At 39.8% G+C, this 26,951-nt stretch overlaps 1 protein-coding gene across 2 annotated transcripts in view; it reads left to right on the top strand.

The window, feature by feature from the left end:
• PCCB (propionyl-CoA carboxylase subunit beta) overlaps window positions 1-26,951 on the top strand; it is a 103,687-nt gene that overhangs the window by 38,237 nt on the left and 38,499 nt on the right. For both annotated transcript variants that reach the window (XM_008708275.2, XM_008708262.2), the window contains 3 exons: window positions 12,302-12,410; window positions 16,706-16,826; window positions 18,613-18,694. In XM_008708275.2, coding sequence (XP_008706497.1) covers window positions 12,302-12,410; window positions 16,706-16,826; window positions 18,613-18,694 — 312 coding nt within the window. The remainder of the gene's footprint in view (window positions 1-12,301; window positions 12,411-16,705; window positions 16,827-18,612; window positions 18,695-26,951) is intronic.

Below are 26,951 nucleotides of genomic sequence, written 5' to 3'. Positions count from 1 at the left end.
TTTTTATGTCCTTTCTCATTAGTTATGTGTTAGTATCCTAAGCAGTCCCATCTTCACTTGTAGAACTTTCTTTAATGTCTGCATATTGGTTCCACCTCCCCTCTTTAGTCCTTCACAACTAATCATCAGGTCTTACGCATTCTATATCTTGAATATTTCATGTGTTTAATGAGAGTGCAATAAAAATTGTACCAGAGTGATTTTTAAAGGACTGGATATTCCATGAAAGAAGCGTAATGAGAGGCTCACTCTGCCAGGTGATAAAATATAAAGCAAAATAACAACTGTTTCATTAATTTGTAAATAAATAGACCAGGGGAACAGAACAGAATTGGGAAATATAGATGTGAATATACTTGAATATTTAGTTTCTGATGAAGTGGATATTATTCTATTCAGAGTCGCACATAATGTCAATTTTTTGTATCAAAGACATTACAGTTCCAGCATTAAATCCAGTCGACATTTCTCAGTCATCATCTTACTTGACCTTTCAGCATTTGACCTAGCTGATCACTCCTTCCTCTGAAACTTGGAAGCATCATAACTTTCGTTTTCTTCTTCTAGCTCTTCTCTCCTTCCCTGGGTGATTTTATCCCATCTCAAGACTTTAAATAGCCATCTATATGCTGACTGCTCTCAAATCTGTGTCTTTGGGATGGAGCACTCCCGAACTCTAGGATTACCCATTTAGTTGCCTACAAGTGTTTCCATTTGGACTTCAGTGGTATCTCAAACTTGCTAGGTTTTGGTGTCTTATAAGCCTCTTCCAAGGTGCTGTCCTGAAGCCTTCCCCATCTCAGTAAATGGCAAGTCCAGCCTTCCAGTGGCTCAGGTAAAAAAAAAAAAAAATTTGCACCATTTTAACTCCTCTTTTTCTGTCACATGCCAAGTTTAGTTCCAAATCCTGTTTGCTCTACTTTAGGATGTAATCTAAAATCAAATTGCTATGTATTTCTTACTACTTACACTGCTACCGTTTTGATTCAAGCATGCCACCTGGATTATTGCAGGATCCTAACTGGTCTCCCTGATTCTGTCTTTGCCTCCTCTCTCATTGAATTTAAAAAATTTCTAAGCACTGTTAATTGTCTCATACTCAGGGAAGTATGTAAAATATGTACAGTTTAGCAATTATTAAGTCCAAATCCATGGAAATAACACTGAGTTCAAGAAATGGCCTCCAGGAGCCCTGCTCCCATTACCTTTTCTCGTCACTGTTGCCTCCATTCATCCTGTCCAGAATTATTTATGATCTCAACTTTTATGGTAATTATCTGTATTTGCTTTCCTTTACGGTTAAAAATTGTGGTTTGTTGCCTATTTTGACCTTTAATGTAGGGCAAAATTATATAATATTCATTCTTTTGTTCATTCTTTTGTGCATGGCTTGACTCATTATGTTTTTAAGATTTATCCATGTTCTTTGTAAGTATAGTTCATTCATTTTAATAGCTCTGTAGTAAATTATCTTAACATATGCATCCATTCTACTACCATTTGTGTTTATAAAGATTTTTGCTATTGCCATTGATGCTGATCTAAACATTCTTATACCTGTACCCTGGTTTCGGGTTCTCAAGGTAAGGGCATCGTTATGTCATAGGATGTACATATCTTCAGCTTTTTTAGTTAATGCCTAACTGTTTATTAAAGAGGTTGCAGCAATTCACACTTCTATTTGCAGTGTGTGAGAATTTCACTTGTTTCACATCCTTGCCAGCACTTTTATTAATATAATTTAATTATGCCAGTTCTCATGTGGTGTGATCTCTCATTGCGTTTGTATGACTAATGAGGTTTAGCACCTTTTCATATGTTTCTTCTTTTGTAGTGTGCCTGTTCATCTATTTTGCCCATTTTAAAAATTGTGGTTTTTTTTCTTACTTTTAGGAATTCTTTGCCCATTTTAAAAATTGTGGTTTTTCTCTTATTTTTAGGAATTCTTTTTATATTCTAGATATAAGTTCTTTATCAGTGTGTGTTGCACTTGCCTTCTCCCATGCTGTGATTTGCAGTTTTCCTCCTCTTAATACTACCTTTTGAACAAAGTTTTTCAAAAGTCTTTATTTTGAAATTTCAAATTTGCAGAATTCTTAACCATTTGTGAGTGGGTTGTATATATCGTGTCTCTTTACTGCTTAATGCTTCAGTATATAATTCTTAAGAATTAGGATGTTTTCTAAACTGAGGGCTTCAGAGGGGAGGAGGGTGGGGGAATGGGATAGGCTGGTGATGGGTAGTAAGGAGGGCACATATTGCATGGTGCACTGGGTGTTATACGCAACTAATGAATCATGGAACTTTACATCAAAAACCAGGGATGTACTGTATGGTGACTAATATAATAAAATATTATTATAAAAAAAATAAATAAAGAAAACATACCCCAATTTGTTTCAAAAAAAAGAATTAGGATGTTTTCTTACGCAATCAGTTATTAAATTCAAGAAGTTTAACACTGATGCAGTACTTCAAAAAATTGTGGTAAAATATACCAAAAAAAAAGTTGAAAATGGAAAATTTCAGTTACAGTTCTATGGCATTAGGTGCATCCACATTTTTGTGCTACTACTACCACCAGCTATCTCTAGAACTTTTTCATCTATCCCATCTGAAACTTTGTACTGATTAAATACTAGCTTACCAGTCCCTACTACTCCTAGCACTGTTCTGTCTGAATTTGTGGAATTGTATAGTATTTGCCCATTTGTGACTGGCTTATTTCAGTATATATATACCACATTTAAATATCCACGATTCATATAGTATTTGCTCATTTGTGACTGGCTTATTTCAGTGGTATGTATATACCACACTTAAATATCCATTCGTCTGTCAGTGAACACTTGAGCTGTTTCTATCTTTCCCCCCCAAAGATTTTATCCATTTATTAGAGAGCACAGAGGGAGAGTCAGAAGGAGAAACAGACTCCTAGCCTAGCCGAGAGCCTGATGCAGGGCTCAATTCCAGGACCCTGAGATCATGACCTGAGCCAAAGGCAGACGCTTAACTGACTGAACCACCCAGGTACCCCTTCTTCTTCTTCCTCCTCCTCCCCTTCTTCTTCTTCTTCTTCTTCTTCTTCTTCTTCTTCTTCTTCTTCTTTTTTCTTTTTTAAGATTTTATTTATTAGAGAGCAAGAGAGAGCACAGAAGCTGGGGCGGGAGGGGCAGAGGGAGAGGGACAAGCAGACTCCCCACTGAGCAGGGAGCCTACGTGGGACTCGATCCCAGTACCCTGAGATCATGACCTGAGCCAAAGGCAGATGCTTAACCAACTGAACCATTCAGGCACTCCAGCTATTTCCAGCTTTTGGCTATTGCAAATAATACTGCAACAAATATTGGTGTACAGGTATCTATTTGAATCCCTGTTTTCTTTCTTTGGGGCATACATGTAGGAGTGGAATTACTGGGTCAGGTGTTATTTCTCTTTAATATTTTTGGGAAACATCATACTGTTTTCCACGGTGGCTGCTCCATCTTACATTCCTACCAGCAATGCACAAAGGTTCCGGTTTCTCTGTATCATCATCAACACTTACTATTTTGTGTTTTTTGAGAATAGTCATCCTAATGGGTGTGAAGTAGTAGTTCATTTAGGTTATCATTTATATTTCCCAAATGATTAGTGATGTTGAGTGTCTTTTTATATTCTTATTGGCCATTTGTATATCTTCTTTGGAGAAATGCCGATTCAAGTTAATTTTTTTCTTAATTGAAGTAGTTGACTTCTATATAGTTGACACACAATATTATATTTCAGGCGTACAACAGTGATTGGACAAGTCTGTACCTTATGCTCTGCTCACCACCACAAGTACAGCTACCATCTCTTACCATAAAACGCTATTAGAGTACCATAGACTGTATTTCCCACACTGTACCTTTCATCCCTGTGACTTATTCATTCCACAATCAGAGGCCTGTTCCTCTCACTCCTTTTGACCTGTTTTGCCCATTTTCCTACTTCCTCCCCTCTGGAAGCCACCAGTTTGTTCTCTGTATTTATGGGTCTGTGTCTGTTTTTTTGGTTTTGTTTACTTTGTTCTTTTAGATTCCACAAATAAGTGAAATCCTATGGAATTTGTCTGACTTATTTCACTTAGCATGATACCCTCTGGGTCCTTCCATGTTGTCACAAATGGCAAGATCTCATTTTTTTTTTAATGGTTGAGTAATATGCTTTGAATGTGTGTACTCACACACATGTACCGCACACATTTTCTTTATCCATCAGTGAACACTTGGGTTGCTTCCACAGCTTGGCTATTGTGAGTAATGCTGCAGTAAACATCGGGGTGCATATATCTTTTTGAATTAGTGTTTTTGTTTTCTTTGGGTAAATACCTGGTAGTGGAATTACTGGATCATATGGTAGTTTTGCTTTTAATTTTTTGAGGAACCTCCATACTGTTTTCCAGAGTAGCTGCACCAGCTTGCATTCCCACCAATAGTGCAAGAGGGTTCCCCTCTCTCCACATCCTCACCAACACCTGCTATTCCCTGTGTTGTTACTTTTAGCCATTCTGACAGGTGTGATATGGTATCTCATTGTGGTTTTGATTTGTATTTCCCTGATGAAGAGTGATGTTGAGCATCTTTTCATGTGTCTGTTGGCCATCTGAATGTCTTCTTTGGAGAAATGTCTGTTCATGTTTTCTGCCCATTTTCAATGGGATTATTTGTTTTGGTGTTGAGTTTTGTTGGTGTTGGATATTAACCCCTAATCAGACACGTCATTTGTAAATATTTTCTCCCATTCAGTATGTTGCCTTTTTGTTTTGATCATTTCCTTTGCTTTGCAAAAGCCTTTTTAGTTTTGATGTAGTCCCCATAGTTTATTTTTGCTTTTATTTCTTTTGCCTGAGGAGATATATCTAGAAAAATGTTGCTAAGTCCCTGTTAATTTTTGAATTATTTTTTGTTGTTGTGTTTTCCATGGGCTGCCTTTTCATTCTGTTGGTAGTGTCCTTTGCACAAGGTTGTAATTTTGATTAAGTCCAGTTTATTATCTTATGTTGCTTCTGCATTTTTGTCTATATCTAAGAAGTCTTGCCAGATCCAGCATCATGAGACTTTGCCCCTGTTTCCTAAGTGTTATGCTTTTAGCTCTTATTTGTAGGCCTTTGATCCCTTTTTAGTTAATTTTGTATATGGTATAAAGTCCAACTTCATTCTTTTGCATGTGAATAGGCTGTTTTCCCATCACCATTCTTTGAAAATACTGTCCTTTCTCCATTGGATGCTATAGGTATCATTGCCAAACACTTTGAGAATATATATGCTCATTTCTAGGCTGTCTGTCTTGTTTGACTGGTCTGTATGTCTTCATACCAGTACCGTGCTGTTTTGATTTATGTAGCTTTGTAGTAGGTTTTGAAGTCAAGGAAGTGTGAGACCTCCAACTTTGTTCTTTTTCTTTTCTTTTTTTTTTTTTTTTTTTTTTTTAAGATTTTACCTATTTATATGACAGAGAGAGAGTCAGCCAGCGAGAGAGGGAACACAAGCAGGGGGAGTGGGAGAGGAAGAAGCAACCTCCCAGCAGAGGAGCCTGATGTGGGGCTCGATCCCAGGACTCCAGGATCATGCCCTGAGCCGAAGGCAGACACTTAACAACTGAGCCACCCAGGCATCCTTACTTTGTTCTTTTTCAAGATTGTTTTGGTTATATAGAGTCCTCTGAGATTCCTAATCAATATTTGGATAGGTTTTTCTATTTTTGCAGAAAAAGGTCGTTGTGGTTTTGATAGGGATGGCATTGAATCTGTATATTGTTTTTGGTAGTGTTAACATCTTAACAGTATTGAGTCTTTCATCCCATGAATAGGAGATTTCTTTCTATTTATTTGTGAGTTTTTTAATTTCTTTCAGTGATGTTTTATAATTTTCAGTGTACAAATCTTGTGTCTCTTTGGTTAAGTCATTCCTAAGTACTTTATTCTTTTAGAAGCTATTGTAAATGAAATTGTTCTTGTAATTTCCTTTCCAGATTGTTTATTGTTGCTGTGTAGAAATGCAGCTAATTTTTTTTTTTTTTTTAAGCAGGAGAAAATCAAGTTTAATTTCATGCCTACAGGGAATCCACACAGACATGGACATTCCAAAGACAGGCAGAATGAGGGATATATGTAGTCCTGAGCTAAGGAGCAGGAAGATGAAAAAGAGTAAATGTTTGGTAAACAAATGTTTGCTGGGCCCCTCAGAAACAATGGGACATTGAAGAATTTGATCAAACAGGCCTTGTTAGGTTCCTCCCTGTCTACCATACCTAGTTCATGGTATAATGTAGTTATCCATCGTGATAGCTCTTTCTGGAGCAGGTCCTCTATCTGAATTCTTTTTAGGCAGTTGTAGGGGAGGTAAAGAGCTTTTCCTGAATCTCCTGGATTGTGATTGCTTTTTAACTTAAAATAATCTTCATGTCAAAGTGGCCGTTTTGGGACACCCTGCCTTGGCCCCTACCGTATCATGATACAGCATGTATCAGAGGAACTTTGTGTTACCTTTAGTGACTCGAGTTAGACCGAAGGAAACTGCTAGCGAATAATGACAGAATACTTAGCTCGTTCCAGTGCCTTAAAAAAAAAAAAAAGAAAAGGAAAGAAAAAGTTTAAAGGTTTTTTTTTTATATTTTTTAAAATTTAAATTCAGTTGATTAACATATAATATATTATTGGTTTCAGAGTACAGGCCTGTGATTCATCAGTTTTATATAAAACCCAGTGCTCATCACATCACGTGCCCTCCTTAATGTCCATCCCCCAGTTACGCCATCCCCCCACCACCCTCCCCTCCAGCAACCCTCAGTTTGTTTCCTATGATTAAGAGTCTCTGATGGTCTGTCTCCCTATCTGGTTTTGTCTTGTTTTATTTTTTGCTGTCTTTCCCTATGATCCTCTGTTTTGTTTCTTAAATTTGCTCTATCTAGCTTTTGTTCCCTGAAAGCTTTCCATGCAGCTTTAGAGGATGAGAATGAAAATGGCGGCCTCCCAATCTCTGGCCCCAGAGCCAAAAGTGTGGGGCCCCACTCCTCAGGGCACACTTAGGGAAAAGCAGTCAATCACGCCTGTCTCCCTTGTCCCGGGCCGCACTCCGTGCTCACTCAGCCTGTGACCGAGGGTTTCAGTTTCAGGCACGTGACCTCACTTTGAGTTTCCAAACCCAGCCGATTCTTGCAGCATGCCCCTGCACTGCTCCTCCCAGGGGAGGAAGGGGGGTCTCGCTGGTTCAGCTGCTTGTTGGGCCCCTGCGCAGAGACCAGTCACCCAACTGTGCCAGGGTTCACGGTTTATGGCAACCCTACCGAGAGCCCATTTCTGGGCTCACTGTTTGCAGCCAGCTTCCCTGTTCTGATGCTTGGGAGCTTGCCTCACTCAGGCACCCCTCGTCTTCCTGTGACCCCAAGGGTCCTGAGACCATAGTGTCCCAGTGAGGGTTCCATCCCCTGCTTAGTCACCTGAGTGACGTCCCTCACTGGAGCAGATTTCTAAAAGTTCCGATTTTGTGTTCCGCTGCTCTGTCACTTGTCGGTAGCCAGCTGATGGAGGCTCCCTCCCTGCCCGCAGTCTGTCTTCCCGTATATCGCCTCAGGTTCACTTCTCCACACCTCCTGTCTTGTAAAAAGTGGTCGCTTTTCTATTTGTAGAGTTGCAGCTATTCTTTTCTTTGATCTTCAGTTGAGGTTGCAGGTGTTCAGAATGGTTTGATAGATATCTAGCTGAATTCCCGGGACCAGACAAAATTAAGGTCTTCTATTCCTCCACTATCTTGGACTCCTCTCTACCTAAAAAAAGTGGTTGATTGTAATTTTCAGTTTGCTTTTGAATTTAGATGCAACCAAACCTCCACTCTCAGCTATGCATTAAATGACGGTGGTCATTGCCTCCTTTTTCATCTTAGTCGGAAATAATAGCTCTGGACTGAGAGCTAATAGCCCTCCTTGAATCCAAGCAATTCAGATAACTGAGAGGGTGTCTGAAATGTAGCTAATTTTTGTGTGTTGATTTTGTATCCAGCAACTTTGATTCATCTGTTTGATTATTTCTTCCTGTGGAATCTTTAGGGTTTTCTACATATAAAATCATGTCATCTGCAGACAGATCATTTTACTTCATTTCTGATTTGTATGTCTTGTCTTTTTTTTCTTGCCTAATTGCTCTGATGAGAACTTTTAGTACTGTGTTGATTCGAAGTGGTGAAAGTGAGCATCCTTACTTTGTTACCAGATCTTAGAAAAAAAGCTTTGAGTCTTTCACCACGGAGTACGATACTAGCTGTGAGTTTTTCATAAATTGCCTTTATTACTTTTTCTGTTTCTAGTTTTCTGAGTATTTTTATCATGCTACTGTTTTGAATTTTGTCATATTTTTTTTCTGTATCGATTAAGATGATCATGTAATTTTTTCCCTTTTTTGTTTATTGAGGTATTTTACGTTGATATCTGTGTGTTGGGCCATTCTTGCATGTCAGGAAAAAATTCCATTTGGTCTTGTTGTATCATTCTTTTGTATCATTCTTTTAAAATGTTGAGTTAGGGGGCGCCTGGGTGGCACAGTCGTTGGGCGTCTGCCTTCGGCTCAGGGCGTGATCCCGGAGTCCCGGGATCGAGCCCCACGTCAGGCTCCTCTCCTGGGAGCCTGCTTCTTCCTCTCCCACTCCCCCTGCTTGTGTTCCCTCTCTCGCTGGCTGTCTCTCTCTGTCAAATAAATAAAACCTTTAAAAAAAAATGTTGAGTTAGGTTTGCCAGTATTTTGAGTATTTTTGCATCAGTATTTATATGGGATGTTGATCTGTAGCTTTCTTGTACTGTCTTTGTCTGGCTTTGGCATTAAGGTAATGGTGGACCTTAGGAAGTGTTTCATCCTTTTTAATTTTTTGGAAGAGTTTGAGAGGGATTGGTGTTTAATCCTTCTTGAAATGTTTGGTAGAATTCACTGATGAAGCCATATGTTACTGATTATAGGTTGTTGTTTCTAGGAATTGTTCATTTCATCTAGGTTATCCAGTCTGGTGTAGAATTGTTCATAGTGCTCCTATCCTTTTTATTTCTGTTGAATTGGTAGTAATGTCCCCATTTTCATGTTTTATTTTAGTAATTTGAGTCTCTTTTTCTTAGTCCATCTAGCAAAAGATATGTCAATTTTGCTAATCTTTTTGAAGAACAAACTTTTGGTTCCATTGAAGGGTGTATGTGTGCGTGTGTGTGTGTGTGTGTGTATTTATATCTTTTCTATTTTTCATGCTCTGCTCTAATCTTTATTTTCTTCTTTCTGCTAGCTTTAGGTTTAGTTGGTTCTTCTCTTTTTCTTAAGGTATAAAGTTAGGTGATTTAAGATCTTTCTTCTTTCCTAGTGTGTTTACAGCTGTAACTTCCCCTCTTAGCACTGCTCTTATTGTTTTGTATGTTGTGTTTTCACTTTCATTTGTCTCAAGTTATTTTCCAATTTCACTTGATTTTTGTTTGACACAGTGGTTTTTTAAAGAGTGTGATGTTTAATTTCCACATATTTGAATTTTCCAGTTCTCCTTCTGTTTCTAGTTTCATCCCATTGTGATTGAAATCATCCAAACTGTTTTTGTCATCTTTTTAAATTTATTAAGACTTGGTTTTTGTGTGCCCAATATATAATCTGTCCTGTCTAATACTTTAGTCTCCTACCATTGAGATTCCAGTTTGGTCAGTTGTCCCAATAATGTCCTTTATAGCATTTTTTCTTCCATTAAAGGATCCATTTGGGGATCACATATTGCATTTAGTTGTCACATCCTATTAATCTTCCTTTAATCTGCAACAGCTCTTCAGACTTTATCATGATACTGACATTTTTGAAGGCTACAAAATAATTAGATTGTTCCTCAGTTGTGTTTATCTCATGTTTCCTCATGATTAGATTCAAATTATGTATCCCAGTGTGTCTACTATGTAAGTATTGTATCCTGCTCAGACGATCACATCTAGAGACAAGTGATGTCCATCTGCCCCTCACTGGCGGTATTTGATCACTGTTCAAGGTGTTATCTGGTTTCTCTGCTGTGTAGTTATTGTTTTTCCTTTTGTAACTGATTAATAGTTGTTGGGAGACAGAGACCACGCAAAGATGCTACTCGACACTATATTTCTTCTCTTTGATTTGACATCTGTTGAGGATCCTTGTCCAAACCAAGTTTTACAAAATTGGTATTTACCAACTCTACCATTTGCTTCATATCAGTTGGCATCCTACCCTAAGGAAGAGCCCTGCTTCCTTGGGCATTTATTTCATGGATTTGTTATTCATGTTGGTTCCTGGATTTCCTATTCTACTCAGGTGTTTCTGATCCATTAGTAACATTATTTGTTTTCATGCTCAAATTGTCCTCACTTAGCCATTGGGAGTCCCTTCAAGCTGGCTTCTGCGCCCTTTTGATTGGAGAACCAACGTGAAATGTATACTTTATGGGTAGTGTGTCTTAGTTCTTGAACTTTTTTTCTACCCCAAAGTCATGAAGATCATGTCTGTTTTTTAAAAGCTTTATTATTTTGCCTTTTGCATTTACGTTTAAATCTAGCTGGAATTGAAGTTTACACATAGTATGAAATAGAGGCTGGTTTCATTTTTTTTCAGTACGGTTACCTAGTTGACTGAGAGGCTTTTATTGAAAAGCGCATCCTTTCCTACTCGGTATCATGAATCAAGCATCTGTATATCAAGAATGTTTCCCTGAGCTCTTTTGGTCTGTTCACTTATCCCTGCACCAGCACCACACTATCTTCATAACAGGGGCTGTATGACAAGTGCTGAGAGCTGGGATAGCAAGTTGTCCCTCCTCCTTCTTCAAGTGGTATGGGATATTCCTGGCTCTTTGCATTTCCACATTTTTTTTTTACAACTTTGAGATATAATTCTATGATGAATTGCACATATTTAAGTTGTGCAGTTTGAGTTTTGACACATGTATATAACCGCGAAGCCATGACCACAATCAGGATAATGAATATAGCTACTCCCCACAAAGGTTTCCTCATGTATCTTTGTAATCCGTCCTTCCCTCCCTCTCAGCTCTGTCTTCAGGTAACCATTGATCTGCTTCCTATCACAATAAACTAATTTGCATTTTCTAGAATGTTACATAAACAGAATCATTCAAAATGACATTTTCTATGTATAAAACACAAAAAGTATATACTTCTCTTTTTTGGTGGGTGGTAGGATGGGTGGGTGCTTTCCTTTCATTTGGAAAAATTATTTTGAGATTTCATCTGTTGTGGACATTGGGTTATTTTCCAGTTTTTGATTGTTACAGATAATGCTACTGTGAACATTTGTTTATGAGTCTGTGTGGAGTGGGGAAGAAAGACCTTTCTAGCAGGGTTCCAAGCCAAGGATCCATAAAATAGACTGATAAAACACACATATCAGTCTAAGGACTAATTTCCTCAGTACATAAAAATAAGTACCCAATAGAAAAATGAACAAAGGAAATGAACAGTGAGCTGCCAGAGATAACTGTAGTAAGATATTGATTGCAGAATTGCTTTTTATAGCAAAATACTGGAAATAACCTAAATGACAGTTAAATTATTATACATATCCTATTGTCCTGATACGGAACGGTCTTCAGGTAGTTTCAGAACCATGTATGTAGGACACTGTGCTGGAAAGAAAAGAAGAGGACAGATACATATATTAATGCTCACATATGTATGGATGTCTTGCAAGGAGAGAAACAGTGGTTGCCTCTGGAGAGGGAAATTGGAGGCCTGGAAATAAGGGCTTAGATATAGACTTATATTCTACTGTATTTCCTATTCTTTTTTAATGTTTTACAAACTGCCTTTATCTTTAAAAACTAAAAATTAAATGTCTGTCACCCTCTTAAGACACACCCAAGCATTGATTGTCATGGTCTTCAAAAGGCTTAACTTAAGGTGGCTGTCACAGTGACTCAGTTTCCCTGTTTATAAATGGGGGTGATAATAGTACTGAGGCTTACTTACACAGTCCCATGAAGTGTTTAGAAAAATGCTTGGTGCACAGCAAGCTCTGAATAAAGGCTCCCAGTTAAGGTGTTTACAGATGAATGACGCTGCAGCGTTAGGCATGCTGCAAATAATTTTGCTGAAATAGAACCACACAGTGAAGATTTTCTTAGTAGACAGTGAGGCAGGGAAACCTTGGGTCTTTAGTTTGCTTAGGTATCTTTGAGCTTCATCCTAACCTGGTTCTGTCGCCGCATCACTAACTTCTCTGCATTTGTCTTGGCTTTGTCAACTCTAAGGGGCTCTGAGATTGATCCTTCTGGAATTCTGATTTCAGGATACCTCCTACCTGTTCATCACCGGTCCGGATGTTGTGAAGTCTGTCACCAATGAGGATGTTACTCAGGAGGAGCTCGGTGGTGCCAGGACCCATACAACCACGTCAGGTTAGAGGCCTTGAAGCTCACCTTACTGTTTTTAAACACTGAGAAGTGGACACTGCCGAAGAGAATAGTGACAATCTTTTATAAATATCACTTAATTGGCCGAATTAGAGAGGACTGTAGTGTGGTATATTTACTACAAATATAATAATAAAGATAGATTTAGTAGCTCAAATTTGTTAAAGAAAACAAAAACAGGCTACTACTAAAGCTTTAATATTCTTTAAAATTTTAAAACTGACTGAAGTGGTGGTTACAAGAGGTATGATATATATATATATATATATATATATATACACATACATACATATGCACACACTGTTGAACCTTTAAAAAAATGCTATATTGTGACTTTCTTTTTTTTTTTAATTTTTTTTTATTATATTATGTTAGTCACCATACAGTACATCCCTGGTTTCTGATGTAAAGTTCGATGATTCATTAGTTGCGTATAACACCCAGTGCACCATGCAATACGTGCCCTCCTTACTACCCATCACCAGCCTATCCCATTCCCCCACCCCCCTCCCCTCTGAAGCCCTCAGTTTGTTTCTCAGAGTCCATAGTCTCTCATGCTTCATTCCCCCTTCTGATTACCACCCCTTTCTTTATCCCTTTCTTCCCCTACCGATCTTCCTAGTTCTTATGTTCCATAGATGAGAAAAATCATATGATAATTGTCTTTCTCTGCTTGACTTATTTCACTTAGCATTATCTCCCCCAGTGCCGTCCATGTTGCAGCAAATGTTGAGAAATCGTTCTTTCTGATAGCTGGGTCATATTCCATTGTATCTATGGACCACAACTTCTTAATCCAGTCATTTGTTGAAGGGCATCTCGGTTCCTTCCACGATTTAGCTATTGTGGACAATGCTGCTATGAACATTGGGGTGCATATGGCCTTTCTCTTCACTACGTCTGTATCTTTGGGGTAAATAACCAGTAGTGCAATGGCTGGGTCATAGGGTAGCTCAATTTTTAACTTTTTAAGGGACCTTCACACTGTTTTCCAGAGTGGCTGTACCAACGTGCATTCCCACCAACAATGTAGGAGGGATCCCCTTTCTCCACATCCTCTCCAGCAATTGTTGTTTCTTGCCTTGTCAATTGTGACTTTCTTTTAATCCAAAGTTGAGGTGTGTCTTAGATGGCAATATTACCAATTGTCCTTGGCCAGGTATGGTCTAGTGTGATGGTCATGGCCCACATTTTCATGAACTTGGTCATAGCTCTTCATCTTTTCAAGGTTATGTGCCACGCATGCAGAGTTCAAAGTGTATAAAGATTATTCTGTTTTTGGACTGAAACAAAGCTTATTGTTATACAGAGAGGCATAGAGTTGGGAGTAGGGCATGAATCTCACATTAATGAAGACTTTGTTGTTGGAGTAATGATGGGAATTCTGTATATTTTTGGAAAAGACATCAGGTTGTGAAGGCATTGTCTACGACAAAACAAGCAGTATAAATGTAGGCAGGAGAAATTGCCTTTTTGAAAGATTTCAAAGCAATGAGAAGCTGGTGTGACCAATTTACACACTTCAGTGTACTGTGGTTAAGGCATTGGGTCATCGCTTAGTTGTCAGCATTTCTTTCTTGGTAAGTCACACCTCTGTTACATGTGTGAAGTCTTCCATTTGATGAAATGTTTTTTGTTTTTTGAGATGGCAGGGAGGGGCAGAGGGAGAGGAAGAGAGGGAATCTTACACACTGTGTGAGTGTGTAGCCTGCTGCGGGGCTTGATCTCAAGACCCTGAGATTATGACCTGAGCCGAAATCAAGAGTTGGACGCTTAACTGGCTGAGCCACCCAGGAGCCAGATTTTTTTTTTTTTTTTTAAGTCTGAGCTCTTGACCCCACCCACCAACAAAAGTTGTTCCTTTTCCACTTCAGGTTGGCATCAGCTTTGACTCATTCTTTGTCCTCAGCTCTGTCTCCAGCATGCATCTAGAATGAGAACTCTTCTCATTGCCGACTCCTCCGCAGCTGGTCCTCACACCCTTGTCTCAGGGTTTAATTGGCAGCAGTTTTTCTTTTTACTGGGATCTAAAATAATGTTGAATATTGGTGACATCTGATGTATTTAGCTGTATCTCCAGAGCAAGACCTAAATGATGCACTATACATATTTTTCCTTGTTTTTTAAAACAGCTTTATTGAGATATAGTTTACATATTATACATGTGACATACTCATTTAAAGTATACAAGTCAATGATTTTATGTATTCGGTGTTTTTCAGTTATCACCACAATTTTTTTTTTTTTAAGATTTTATTTATTTATTTGACAGAGATAGAGACAGCCAGCGAGAGAGGGAACACAAGCAGGGGGAGTGGGAGAGGAAGAAGCAGGCTCCTAGCGGAGGAGCCTGATGTGGGGCTCAATCCCGTAACACCGGGATCACGCCCTGAGCCGAAGGCAGACGCTTAACCGCTGTGCCACCCAGGCACCCCTATCACCACAATTTTAGAACCTCTTCATCATCCTCAAAAAGCCTCGCATCCATTAGCATTTGCTCCCCATCTCCTCCTAAACAGTCTACCTCTAGGCAGTCACTGATCTACCTTCTCTTTCTGTGGATTTGTCTATTCTGAATATATATGGAATGGAAATAAATGGAGTCCTGCGATATATATAGTCTTTTGTGAGTGGTTTCTCGTCCTTAACATGCCATTTTTAAGGTTAATCCATATTGCAGCATGGATAATATTTCCATGTATAACTGTACCACATTTTATGTATTCATTGATGAGTTGAACATTTGGATTGTTTCCACTTTTTGGCCGTCGTGAGTATGCTGCTGTAAACATTCATGTACAGGGGCGCCTGGGTGGCACAGCCGTTAAGCGTCTACCTTTGGCTCAGCGCGTGATCCCGGCGTTATGGGATCGAGCCCCACATCAGGCTCCTCCACGGTGAGCCTGCTTCTTCCTCTCCCACTCCCCTTCCTTGTGTTCCCTCTCTCGCTGGCTGTCTCTATCTCTGTCGAATAAATAAATAAAATCTTAAAAAAAAAAAAATTCATGTACAAATTTTGTGTGATAGGTTTTTGTTTCCTTTGGGTATATACCTAGGAGTGGGATTTCTGGGTCAAATGGTAACTCTCACTTTTTGAGGAACTGCCACACTGTCCTTCAAAGTGGCGGCACCAATTTATAAGTATTTCTTGAATAAAAGAATTCTGTGTTGAGCACGAAACATTTCATTCAGTGGATGTTCATTGCATGCCTGTGTGTGAAGCATTGTTCTGTGTGCTAGGAATACCTTTGTGAAAGAAAAAAGACCCCTGCCTCTGTGGGGCTTATATTCTAGCACAAGAGATAGACCATAAACAACATGATAAAGACATTGTGCAGTACGTTAGAAGGTAACCTGTGTTATTGAAAAAGTAGAACAGGGTAACGGGGCCTGGGATTGTTGTGGTTTGAAATAGGGTGGTAAGAGCAGGCCTCCCTGTGAAGGTAGCAGTTGAGCAGATCTGCGTTAATGGCGTGAGCATCTAGGGGAGGAACATTGCAGGCGGAGGGAGTAGCCAGTGCAAAGGCCCTGAGGAGGGAGAGTGGCTGGGTATGTTCGGTGAACAGCAGTGAGGGTGGTGGGAGACGTGACATAAATCTGGCTTAAAAAGCTCAGTTTGGCTGCTGAGTGGAGAAGAGGTGGTAGGGGAAGTGGTGGAAGCAGGGCCCTACTTTCTCTGTCATGTCTGGAGTGGTTTGGCTGTTCTTTGATTTCAGAGTGTTCTTGAGGAATGATGGCTTCGTTCCTCACTAGGGCCACGTCGTTCCCCTCTTTCCCCTCCACCATTCCTGAATACCATGATATTATGTGCCGCCATTCTTCTTTTTTAATTTTTAAAAAATTTTTCAGCTTTATTGAAAGCTATGTGACCTATAACTAGGTGTAATTCTTGATGTGGGACTACAGTGGCTAAGACAGGCCTGGGCTCTCCCCTGTTAGAACTGATATTCCAGGGGGATGTCACGCAGGGAACAGGGAAATGGACAGACAGGTGTTGCAGGGAAGGGTGTGAAGGATGCCCGCACAGGGTGGGGATGGCACATGAGGGCTGTGGGGAATAAAGAAAGGCGTGACCCTGTCCAGGTGTGGGTGCAGAGCAGAGGGAACGGGCTGCACAAACTGCAGGTCAGCCTGAAGGCATGTGGTGTGCGGTATCCCAGCCTCGCAGAGCTGTTAGCACAGTCTCCTGCAGACATGCCCTAGGAGGGGCAGGTGGATGTGAAGCAGCATCTTTGAGCTAACAGGTGGCCAGACTCATGATAGCCTCTCTGTTTTCTCAGGTGTTGCCCATAAAGCTTTTGAAAATGACGTTGATGCCTTGTGTAATCTCCGGGAGTTCTTCAACTACCTGCCCCTCAGCAATCAGGACCCAGCTCCCATCTGTGAATGCCATGATCCCAGGTGAGTTGCAGGTGACAGCGCCGACTCTCATATTGCAGGTCGGCTTGCCCTTTTCTGGCTCCTCCGCCTTGGCAGGACCTCCAGGATCCACCCTATTGGGCAGATTGGAGTAGATTGTGGAGTGGAGCCAGTGAGGCACCCAGGTGTGGGCATGGTGGTGGCATGTCTGAATATAGGAGCAAAGAAAAATTTTATTTGTATTCACTTTTTTTCCCTCTCTGTGATATCTGATAAATAGTTTGGGAGTAAAAAGTGCCCCCCGCATTGACTTTTATGAGTCTTGATTTGTGCAGAATTGGAAATGGAAGTATTTTTTTGTCTTGACTTGAAATGTGAAACGGTGCAGACAGCATGCCCTTTAGGAAACGTGCCCATACACCTCTGCCTGTGGTGGTCCAGGGAAGGGTGAATTGCTGGCCACCTAGTGAAGACTTGCTCTCCTTCTTGCTGTTGGGGCCACTGCCTGATATGGGGGCACCACTGAGAAAGTCAGAGGTTCAGCTGGGGAACTCTTGCTCCAGATCTCTGGCTGCTTTCTTCTCCATTTTGTTTCCACTTGGAGATGTAAACTTCAGACTCAAACTACTTCAAACTCACTTGGCCTGGACTTTGTTTTGCGGAAGGGATTTAGAATTCTCTCTCACAGTAAGAAGCCATTTTTAGACACTGCTCTTAGGGTGGACCTGGGCTCCTGCCTGCCTTAGCCCCACTCCTCAGAGGACCTAACCAGTGGTGTATTATGTGTAGTCATGAAAAGAGGGTGGTCACAGTCCCAGAATGATGGGCACAGCCTCCTTTTCTGAGAATCTGTATTATTTGGAGTTCTTGAAAAGTTTAGGACATCATTTGAAGGTATTAGGGCCCAGGGGCCTAGGAATGACTCAATACTTGCATAGGCCTAGCCATATCTCCTTTCCATTTGATCCCAGAGTAGCTATATGTATAAGTAGCAAATGAAAAGTAAGGGAGGATTTTATCCAGTAGGGCTATGCCCGGTACTGTAGTGTAGAGTTCTCTGGGAAGTTGGGCTTGATGGGGCATGTGGCTTTACCAAGGCCAAGCCTCAGCCCAGGTGTACAGCTCAGGGCCAGAACAACCCCTGCCTGCCCACATGGGCCAGGAGGGGATGAGAGCATGTGGGAGAGGGGCATGTTGCTGCCGAGTCCTCTTGTGGTTTGGGAGTGGGCCCTGGCGGGCTCCCTGCTCAGCCACATAGATGCGTGAGGAAGCAGAGAGCCATGAGCCTGGGTGACTGGTTAGTCCTCAGTGATTCTCCCCTCTCACAGGGCCTGCAGTTTTCTTTCTTTCTTTTCTTGCTTTTCTTTCTTTCTTTTCTTTCTTTAAAGGAGCTCTAGCAGGTTTATTTTCCGACAGGGAATGTGAACCCACAGTGTTCAATAGCAGAACTCTGACTTTGCATTTCCAAGTTCTTGTTTTATTTTTAATGTCTCAGGAAGTGAGAGCAGGACTTGCTAGAACAGTGTCGTCTTCACTGCAGTGTCCTGTAGCACCCCACACTGTAGGAGGTATTCAGAGAGGATAGATGATGGAACCATGTTCAGGAGAATAAGCTCATTTTTTCCCCCTGTAAATCAAAACAAAGATCTTTTGGGTTAATATAAAACTCAGGTTCAGTTAGACATGGTGGTAAGAAAAGAGTGCATCTTTCAGGATACTTTGCAAGCCCAGCAGGGACAGAATCCGCTCACCCTCTGTGATATCTCTCTCATCCCCCAACCACTGGCTCTTCCTGTATTGATTGTATTTCTTCTTTTTCTATCCAAAGTGACCGTATGGTTCCTGAGCTTGACACAATTGTCCCCTTGGAATCAACCAAAGCCTACAACATGGTGGACATCATACACTCCGTAAGTGCCACATCTGCCGGGCTTGTCTGTGCTAGCCCAGCCACGTCCGTGGTCGTTGTGCTTTGGCGTAGGGAGGAAGGGCAAAACCTGCAGGCTTTGACATTGGGCAACACAGGCAGAGCGTGGGGTGGGCACAGGACAGGGGCCACTCAGTAGTGTGTTCTAGGAAGAGCTAGTGGTGGTCGCCATCATATCGGCTCTCCTGGACTTGAGGGCTGGAGGGAGGAGGAGCCATTTGGAACAGTAGATTTGAGGGGTCTTTAGCACTGGGAGGTGCATAGAGAAGGGTCCATGTCCCCAAAGTCTGGAGTTGAGGCCAGGGAGACTTTTTGTTAGGAACCTTTGGCTCTCAGTGGGCATTTGTTTCTCTAGAGAGATGGAGCACAAAAGTACACGTGGCATGGGTAGTTTTAGGTCCAAAAAAGGTTTTTGGTCCAAAGAAGGTAAAATATAGGGTCTGTTTTCATCAGCTCCCCTAATTCTCCTTTTGCTCTGTGGAGCCCCAGGTGCCTGTGGGCCTCTGGCTGCTGGAGGAAAGCCCCAGAGCCCTACTCCAGCTGGACTGAGCCCTCAGTGTGCCTGTCTGACCTCCCATCAGCACCTGTTCTTATCTTCTTTACTTCCTAAGGTTGGACCTAACCCCTTCCTTCTCTGCTCCCCACTCTGGTCAGATGATTTGGGCATTTCCTTCATGGAGAAAATTGAGAGCATAAGATTCCTTACTCCCTGTATATGACCATTTCTCTGTCTCACCATCTTTCCGTGTCTCCCCAGACTCAAAGAATGAGGGGCCCCCGCCTGGACTTCTGACTCCATCCTTCCCCATCTGGTGTCTTGCTTTCTTGACTGGTTTGTGTAAATCTCTTAATTTCTTCTCCCTTCAATTCCTCCCTCTAGCAATAAATACATATGAACATGCATAGATTTTTTTTTTTTGTCTGCTAAAAAAGAAAAACAAAACTGCTCTTAACCCATATCTTTGTTTAATATCTGTCCAAATTCTTTTCTCCCTTTTCATTTAAAGCCCTCTTGTCTCTTCTTTCCTCCTCACTGGAATCTGGCCTCTGGTTTTCTCCCTCTTGAATGACAGACCTGAATGAATGACTTCTCTAGTTGCTAAATCCAGGGGACTAAGTCATTAAATATAGTTACAGAGGTAACCATTATGAAAAAATACTTTGCTTAAGTAACAAAAAAATGTATATCAAAGAGATCAAATGAAAAGCATCACATAGAGAAAGAGAAGCCAGCCTCCCTGGTGCTCTCACGCCAGTCATTCTTTCCATGCAAGCCTCTGAGAGAAACAACCATCCTGACTTTTGATGGTACAAATTAGTTTTGTTTGTTTGTTTGTTTTTATCCATTGTGTAAATGGAATCCTATGGTGTTCTGTGTCTTGCTTCTTTGACTCAACATTGTGTTTGTGAGATTTGTCCATATTGTTCTCATTTGTCTCTTTAGTCTCTTGTATGAACAGACCACAGTTGATCTGTTGGTGGGCATTTGGGTAGTTTCTAATTTGGGACTGTTATGAATAGTTCTGATATGAACACTCTATTATGTGATTTGGTAAGTAAATTACACATTTCTGTTGGATCCATACCTCGGAGTGAAAGTACAATGTTATAGGGTGTGCATGTGTTTAGTAGATATTGCCAAAGTGGTTTCCAGGGGTTATGCCAATTGGCATCCCCACCAACAGCTTCTAAGGGTTCCAGTTGCTTCACATTCTCTTCAACTCTCAGCCACTGCCGGGGTGCCTTCATTATTGAGAGTTTATGGGATGCTTTTATATCTGGTAGGCATAGTTCCTCTTGATGACTATTTTTTCAGAGGGTTTTTTTTTTTTTTTTTCCTCATCTTGCTTGTTTGCTTTTCCATATGAACTCTAGAATCTGTTCAGCTTGTTTGGTGGGTGGTGGTAGTGGAAATAGGGAATCCTGTTATTCTTATTGAGAGCCTGTTAAAATCATGTACTAACTTGGGAGAATTGACATCCTTATGTATCTGAGACAATCTAAAAACAGGTTACATTTTTACTCGTTGAAGTGTACTTTTTTCCCCTTGAGGATTCTTTTAAAGATTTCCTTGTATAGGTTGTTCCTATTTTTTGTTAAGTTTATTCCTAAGTACCTTACCTTTTTATTGTAAAGAGAGTGTTTTCTATCTTCTAACCATTTTTTAAGGTGTATATTAAGTTACTGACTCTGCTATCAGTTTTCTATTGCCTATTAAGTTCTCATTATTTGTAATCGTTTTTTACTGTTAATTTTTTGGGGCTTTCGAAGTGTAATAGTATACTATCTATATGAATATAGTTTTTTAAATTAAGCTTTTAATTTTAATTCCAGTAGAGTTAACATAACAGTGTTATATTAGTTTCAGGTATACAATATAGTCATTCAGTAGTTCCATACGTCACCTGGTGCTCATCACAAGTGCACTCCTTAATCCCCACCACCTACTTCACTCATCCCCTACCCACCACTCCTCTAGTAACCATCAGTTTGTTCTCTATACTTAACAGTCTTTTTCTTGGCTTCTCTCTCTCTCTCTCTATTTTCCCTTTGCTCATTTGTTTCTTAAATTCCACATATGAGTGAAATTATATGGTATTTGTCTTTCTCTGAATGACTTATTTTGCTTAGCATTATACTCTCTAGCTCTGTCCATGTTGTTGCAAATGACAAGATTCCATTTATCAATTGATGGACACTTGGGCTGGTTCCGTATCTTGGCTATTGTAAATAATGCTGCTATAAACATAGGGGTGCATGTGTCCCTTTGAATTACTGTTTTTGTATTTTGGGGGTAAATACCCAATAGTGTGATTACTGGATTGTAGGGTAGTTCTAATTTTAGCTTTTTGAGGAATTTCTGTACCATTTTCCACACTGGCTGCACCAGTTTGCATTCCCATCAATAATAGTGTAGGAGAGTTCCTTTTTCCCCCATATCCTCACCAACACTTGTTGTTTGTTGTGTTGTTGATTTTAGTCATTCTGACAGGTGTGAGGTGGTATCTTATTGTAGTTTTGATTTGCATTTCCCTGATGATGACTTATGTTGGGCATCTTTTCATGTGTCTGTTGGCCATCTGGATGTCTTCTTGGTGACATGTCTGTTCATGTCTTCTGCCCATTTTTGATTAGATTATTTGTTTTTGGAGTATTGAGTTAAGTTCTTTATATTATTTAGATACTTATCCTTTATCAGATATATCATTTGCAAATATATTCTCCCATTCTGTAGGTTGTCTTTAGTTTTGTTGGTGGTTTCCCTTGCTGTGCAGAAGCTTTTTAGTTTTATGAAGTCCCAATAGTTCATTTTTGCTTTTGTTTCCCTTGCCTTAGGAGACCTATCTAGAAAAATGTTGCTATGGCCAATGTCAGAGAAGTTACTGCTTATGCTCTTCTAGGATTTTTATGGTTTCCATTCTCACATTTAGGTCTTTAATCCATTTTGAGGTTATTTTTGTGTATGGTGTAAGAAAGTAGTCATTCTTTTTTTTTTTTAAAACATAGGCTCCGCACCCAGGATGGAGCCCAGTGCAGGCTGAAATCAAGACCTGAGCTGAAATCAAGATCAGGTGCTTAACTGACTGAGCCACCCAGGCGCCCCAAGAAAATAGTCATTGCTTTGCAGGTAGCTGTCTACTTTTCCCAACACCGTTTGTTGAAGAGCGTGCCTTTTTCCCCATTGCATATTCATTCCTCCTTTATCGGAGATTAATTGGCCATATTGTGGGTTTATTTCTGGGTTTTCTATTCTGTTCCATTGATCTATGTGTTTATTTTTATGCCAGTACCATAATACTAGTGGCATTACGACAACTTTGTAATATAACTTGGTCTGGAATTGTGGTATCTCCAGTTTTGTTTTTTGAGATTGCTTTGGATATTTGGGGTCTTCTTTGGTTCCATACAAATTTTAGGATTGTTTGTTCTAGCTCTGTGAAAAATTCTGTTGGTATTTTGATAGCGATTGCATTGCTTTGGGTAGTATAGACATTAAAATTTTTTAAAAAATTAATTACAGTTAATTAACATAGAGTGTATTAGTTTCAGAGGCAGAGTTCAGTGATTCGTCAGTCTTGTATAATACCCAGTGCCCATTACATCATGTGCCCTCCTTAATAGACATTTTAACAATATTTGTTCTTAGAATTCATGAGCATGGAAGGTCTTTCCATTTTTTTTTTTGTATTATCTTGAATTTCTTTCATCAGTGGTTTATAGTTTTCAGAGTATAGGTCTTTTACCACTTTGGTTAAGTTTATTCCTAGGTATTTGATAGGTTTTAGTGTAGTGGTAAATGGGATTGTTCTCTTAATTTCACTTTCTGCTGCTTTATTATTAGTATATAGACATGCATCAGATTTCTGTATATTGATTTTGAATCCTGTGACTTTACTGAAATCATTTATCAATTCTAGTAGTTTTTCAGTGGAGTCTTTAGGGTTTTCTGTTTATATGCCATCTGCAAATAATGAGAGTTTACTTCTTCCTTACCAATTTGGGTACATTTTATTTCTTTTTGTTGTTTGATTGCTATGACTAGCACTTCCAGTACTATGTTGAATAAAAGTGTTGAGAATGGACATCCCTGTTTGTTCCTGACCTTAGGGAAAAAGCTCAGCGTTTCCCCATTGAGTATGATGTTCACTGTGGGTTTTTCATATAAGGCCTTTATTATGTTGAGGTATGTTCCCTTTGAACCTAGTTTGTTATTGTTTTTCTTTCTCTTTTTAGAGCATGTGTGTGAGTGGGGTGGGGCAGAGGGAGAGGGAGAGAGAGAATCTTTTTTTTTTTTTTTAAAGATTTTATTTATTTATTTGACAGAGACAGAGACAGCCAGTGAGAGAGGGAACACAAGCAGGGGGAGTGGGAGAGGAAGAAGCAGGCTCCTAGCGGAGGAGCCTGATATGGGGCTCGATCCCATGACGCCGGGATCACACCCTGAGCCGAAGGCAGACGCTTAACCACTGTGCCACCCAGGCGCCCCGAGAGAGAGAATCTTAAGCAGGCTCCATGCTGACATGGGACTTGATTTCACATTTCTGAGATCATGAGCTGAGCCGAAATCAAGAGTTGAATGCTTAACTGACTGAGCCACCCAGGCTCCCCTGAACCTACTTTGTTGAGGGCTTTTATCATGAATGGATGTTGTACTTTGAAACATGTTTTTTCTGCATCTGTTGAAATGATCATATGGTTTTTATCCTTTTTCTTATTGATGTGATGTATCACACTGATTGTTTTACTAATATTAAACCACCCTTGCATCTTGAGAATAAATCCCACTTGATCGTGGTGTTAGATTCTTTTTTAATGTATTGTTGGTTTTAGATTGTTAATATTTTGTTGAGGATTTTTTGCCTCTATGTTCATCAAGGTTACTGGCCTGTAGTTCTCTTTTTTGGTGGTGTCTTTATCTGGTTTTGGTGTCAGGGTGATACTGGTCTCATAGAATGAATTTGGGTTGATACCTGGGTGGCTCAGTTGGTTAAGTGGCTGCCTTCAACTCAGGTCATAATCCCAGGGTCCTGGGATCGAGTCCCGCATCGGGTTCCTTGCTCAGTGGGAAGCCTGCTTCTCACTCTGCTTGCTCTGCCTGTCACTCCCCCTGCTTGTGCTCGCTATCTCTCTGACAAATAAATAAATAAGACTTAAAAAAGAAAAAAAAAAAAAACTTCTGGCTTTCCTTCCTCCTCTGTTTTTTGGAGTAGTTTGAGAATAGATATTAACTCTTCTTTAACTGTTTGGTAGAATTCACCTGTGAAGCTCTCTGGTCCTGGACTTTTGTTTGCTGGGATTACTGACTTTCTTTGCTGAATTTCTTTGCTGGTTATCAGTTTGTTCAAATTTTCTATTTCTTCCTGCTTCACTTTTGGTAGGTTATAGGTTTTTAGGAATTTATCCATTTTTTCTAGGTTGTCCAGCTTGTTGGCATATAATTTTTCATAATATTGTGTTACAATTGTTTGTATCTCTGTGGTGTTGGGTGTTATTTCTCCTCTTTCATTTGTTACTATCTTTGAGAACTCTCTCTTCTTCTTCTTCTTCTTCTTCTTCTTCTTCTTCTTCTTCTTCTTCTTCCTCTTCTTCTTCTTCTTTCTTCTTCTTCTTCTTTTAAAGACTTACTTATTTGAGAGAGGGAGGGAGGGAGAGAATTTCAAGCAGACTCTTGGCCGAGTGTGGAGCCTGATGTGGGGTCAATCTCACAGGCATGAGATCATGACCTGAGCTGAAATCAAACGTCAGGTGCTTAACCGACTGAGTCACCCAGGTGCCCCTCTCTTTTTTTGCTTTTAAAGATTTTATTTATTTATTTACTTAGAGGGAGGGAGATGAAAGAGAGCATGACTGTGCATGAGTTGGGGGAGGAGCAGAGGGAGAGGGGCAAGCCGACTCCACGGTGAGTGTGGAACCTGACATGGGGCCAATTCCATCACCCTGAGATCATGACCTGAGCCAAAATCAAAAGTTGGACACTCAACTGACTGAGCCACCCAGACACCTCCCCTGCTTTTTTTAAATGAATTTGGCTAGTAGTTGATCTTTTCAAAGAACTGGCTCCTAGTTTCATTGATCTGTTCTCATGCTGTTTTAGTTTCTATATCATTTATTTCTGTTTCAATCTTTATTATTTCCTTCCTTCTGCTGGTTTGGGGTTTTGTTTTTTCTTTTTCTAGCTCCTTCACATGTAACATTAGGTTGTTTATGTGAGATTTTTCTTGTTTCTTGAAGTATTGCTATCAACTTCCCTCTTAGAACTGCTTTTGCTGCATCCGAAAGATTTTGGACTGTTGTATTTTCATTTTCATTTGTTTTCATGTAATTTTTGATTTCTTCTTTGATTTCTTGGTTGACCCATTTGTTGTTTAGTAGCATATTATTTAACCTTCATGTATTTGTGTTCTTTCCAGGTTTTTTTTCTTGTGGGTGATTTCTAGGTTAATAGTGCTATGGTTGGAACAGATGCATGGTATGACTTCAGTCTTTTTGAATTTGTGACTTTTGTGGCCTAACATGAGATCTATTCTGGAGAATGTTCCGTGTGCACTTGAAAAGAATGTATATTTTGTTTTAGGATGGAATGTTCTGAATATATCTGTTAAGTCCAACTGGTCCAGTGTTTCATTCCAAGCCACTGTTTCCTTGTTGATTTTCTGTTTGGATGATCTGCCCATTGACGTAAGTGGGGTGTTAAAGTCTCCTACTATTGTTGTATAACTGTTGATTATTTATGTTAGTAACTGTTTTATGTATTTGGGTGTGCCCATGTTGTGTGTGTAAATATTTACAGTTGTTATTTCCTCTTGTTGGATTGTCTTCTTTATTATTATAGAGGTGTTCTTGTCTTTTGTTACAGTCTTTTAAAAGTCTGTTTTGTCTGATTATAGGTATTGTGACCCCAGCTTGCTTTTGACCCCCATTTGCATGACAGATGTTTCTCCATGCCCTTACTTTGAATCTGCAGATATCTTTAGGTCTGAAATGAGTCTATTGTAGGCAGCACATAAATAGGTCTTGCTTTTTTATCTATTCCATCACCCATGGTCTTTTGATTAAAATGTTTAGTCCATTTACAAAATAATTATTGATAGATATGTATTTAATTTCATTTTGTTACTTGTTTTATGGTTGTTTTTGTAGTTCTCTGTTCCTTTCTTGCTCTATTCTGTCACAGTTTGTTGGCTTTCTTTAATGATATACTTGGATTCCTTTCTCCATATTCTTTCCATATCTATTACTGGTTTCTGATTTGTGGTTACCATTAGATTTGTATATAGCATCTTCTGCATATAGCAGTCTATATTAAGTTGATGGTCACTTAAATTTGAATCCATTGTTTACCCTTCTGCCCCCCCATGTTTTAGGTATGTGGTGTCAAATTTTACATCCTTTTGCTTTGTGAATCCCTTGACTGATTTTTATGGAACTACTCATTTTTATTGCTTTTGTCTTTTTTACTTTTCAAACTCTTACTTATGGTCTCTTTTCCGCTCAAGGAGTCCCCTTTAATATTTTTTGCGGGGCTTGTTTAGTGGTCATGAATTCCTTTAGTTTTTGTTTGTCTGAGAAACTCTGTATCTCTCCTTCTATTCTGAGTAATAGCCTGCCTGGATAGAGTATTCTTGGCTGCAGATTTTTCCCTTTCAACACTTTGAATATATCATGCCACTTTCTTCTTGCCTGCAGAATTTCTCCTTAAAAACCTACTGATAGCCTTATGGGGTTTCCCTTTGTATGTA

The sequence above is a fragment of the Ursus maritimus genome, unplaced genomic scaffold (genome assembly GCF_017311325.1).
Source record: "Ursus maritimus isolate PB19 unplaced genomic scaffold, ASM1731132v1 scaffold_20, whole genome shotgun sequence".
Lineage (NCBI taxonomy): Eukaryota > Metazoa > Chordata > Mammalia > Carnivora > Ursidae > Ursus > Ursus maritimus.
Note: the sequence above shows the minus strand (reverse complement) of the source record. Positions and strands in the feature narration are given on the sequence as shown.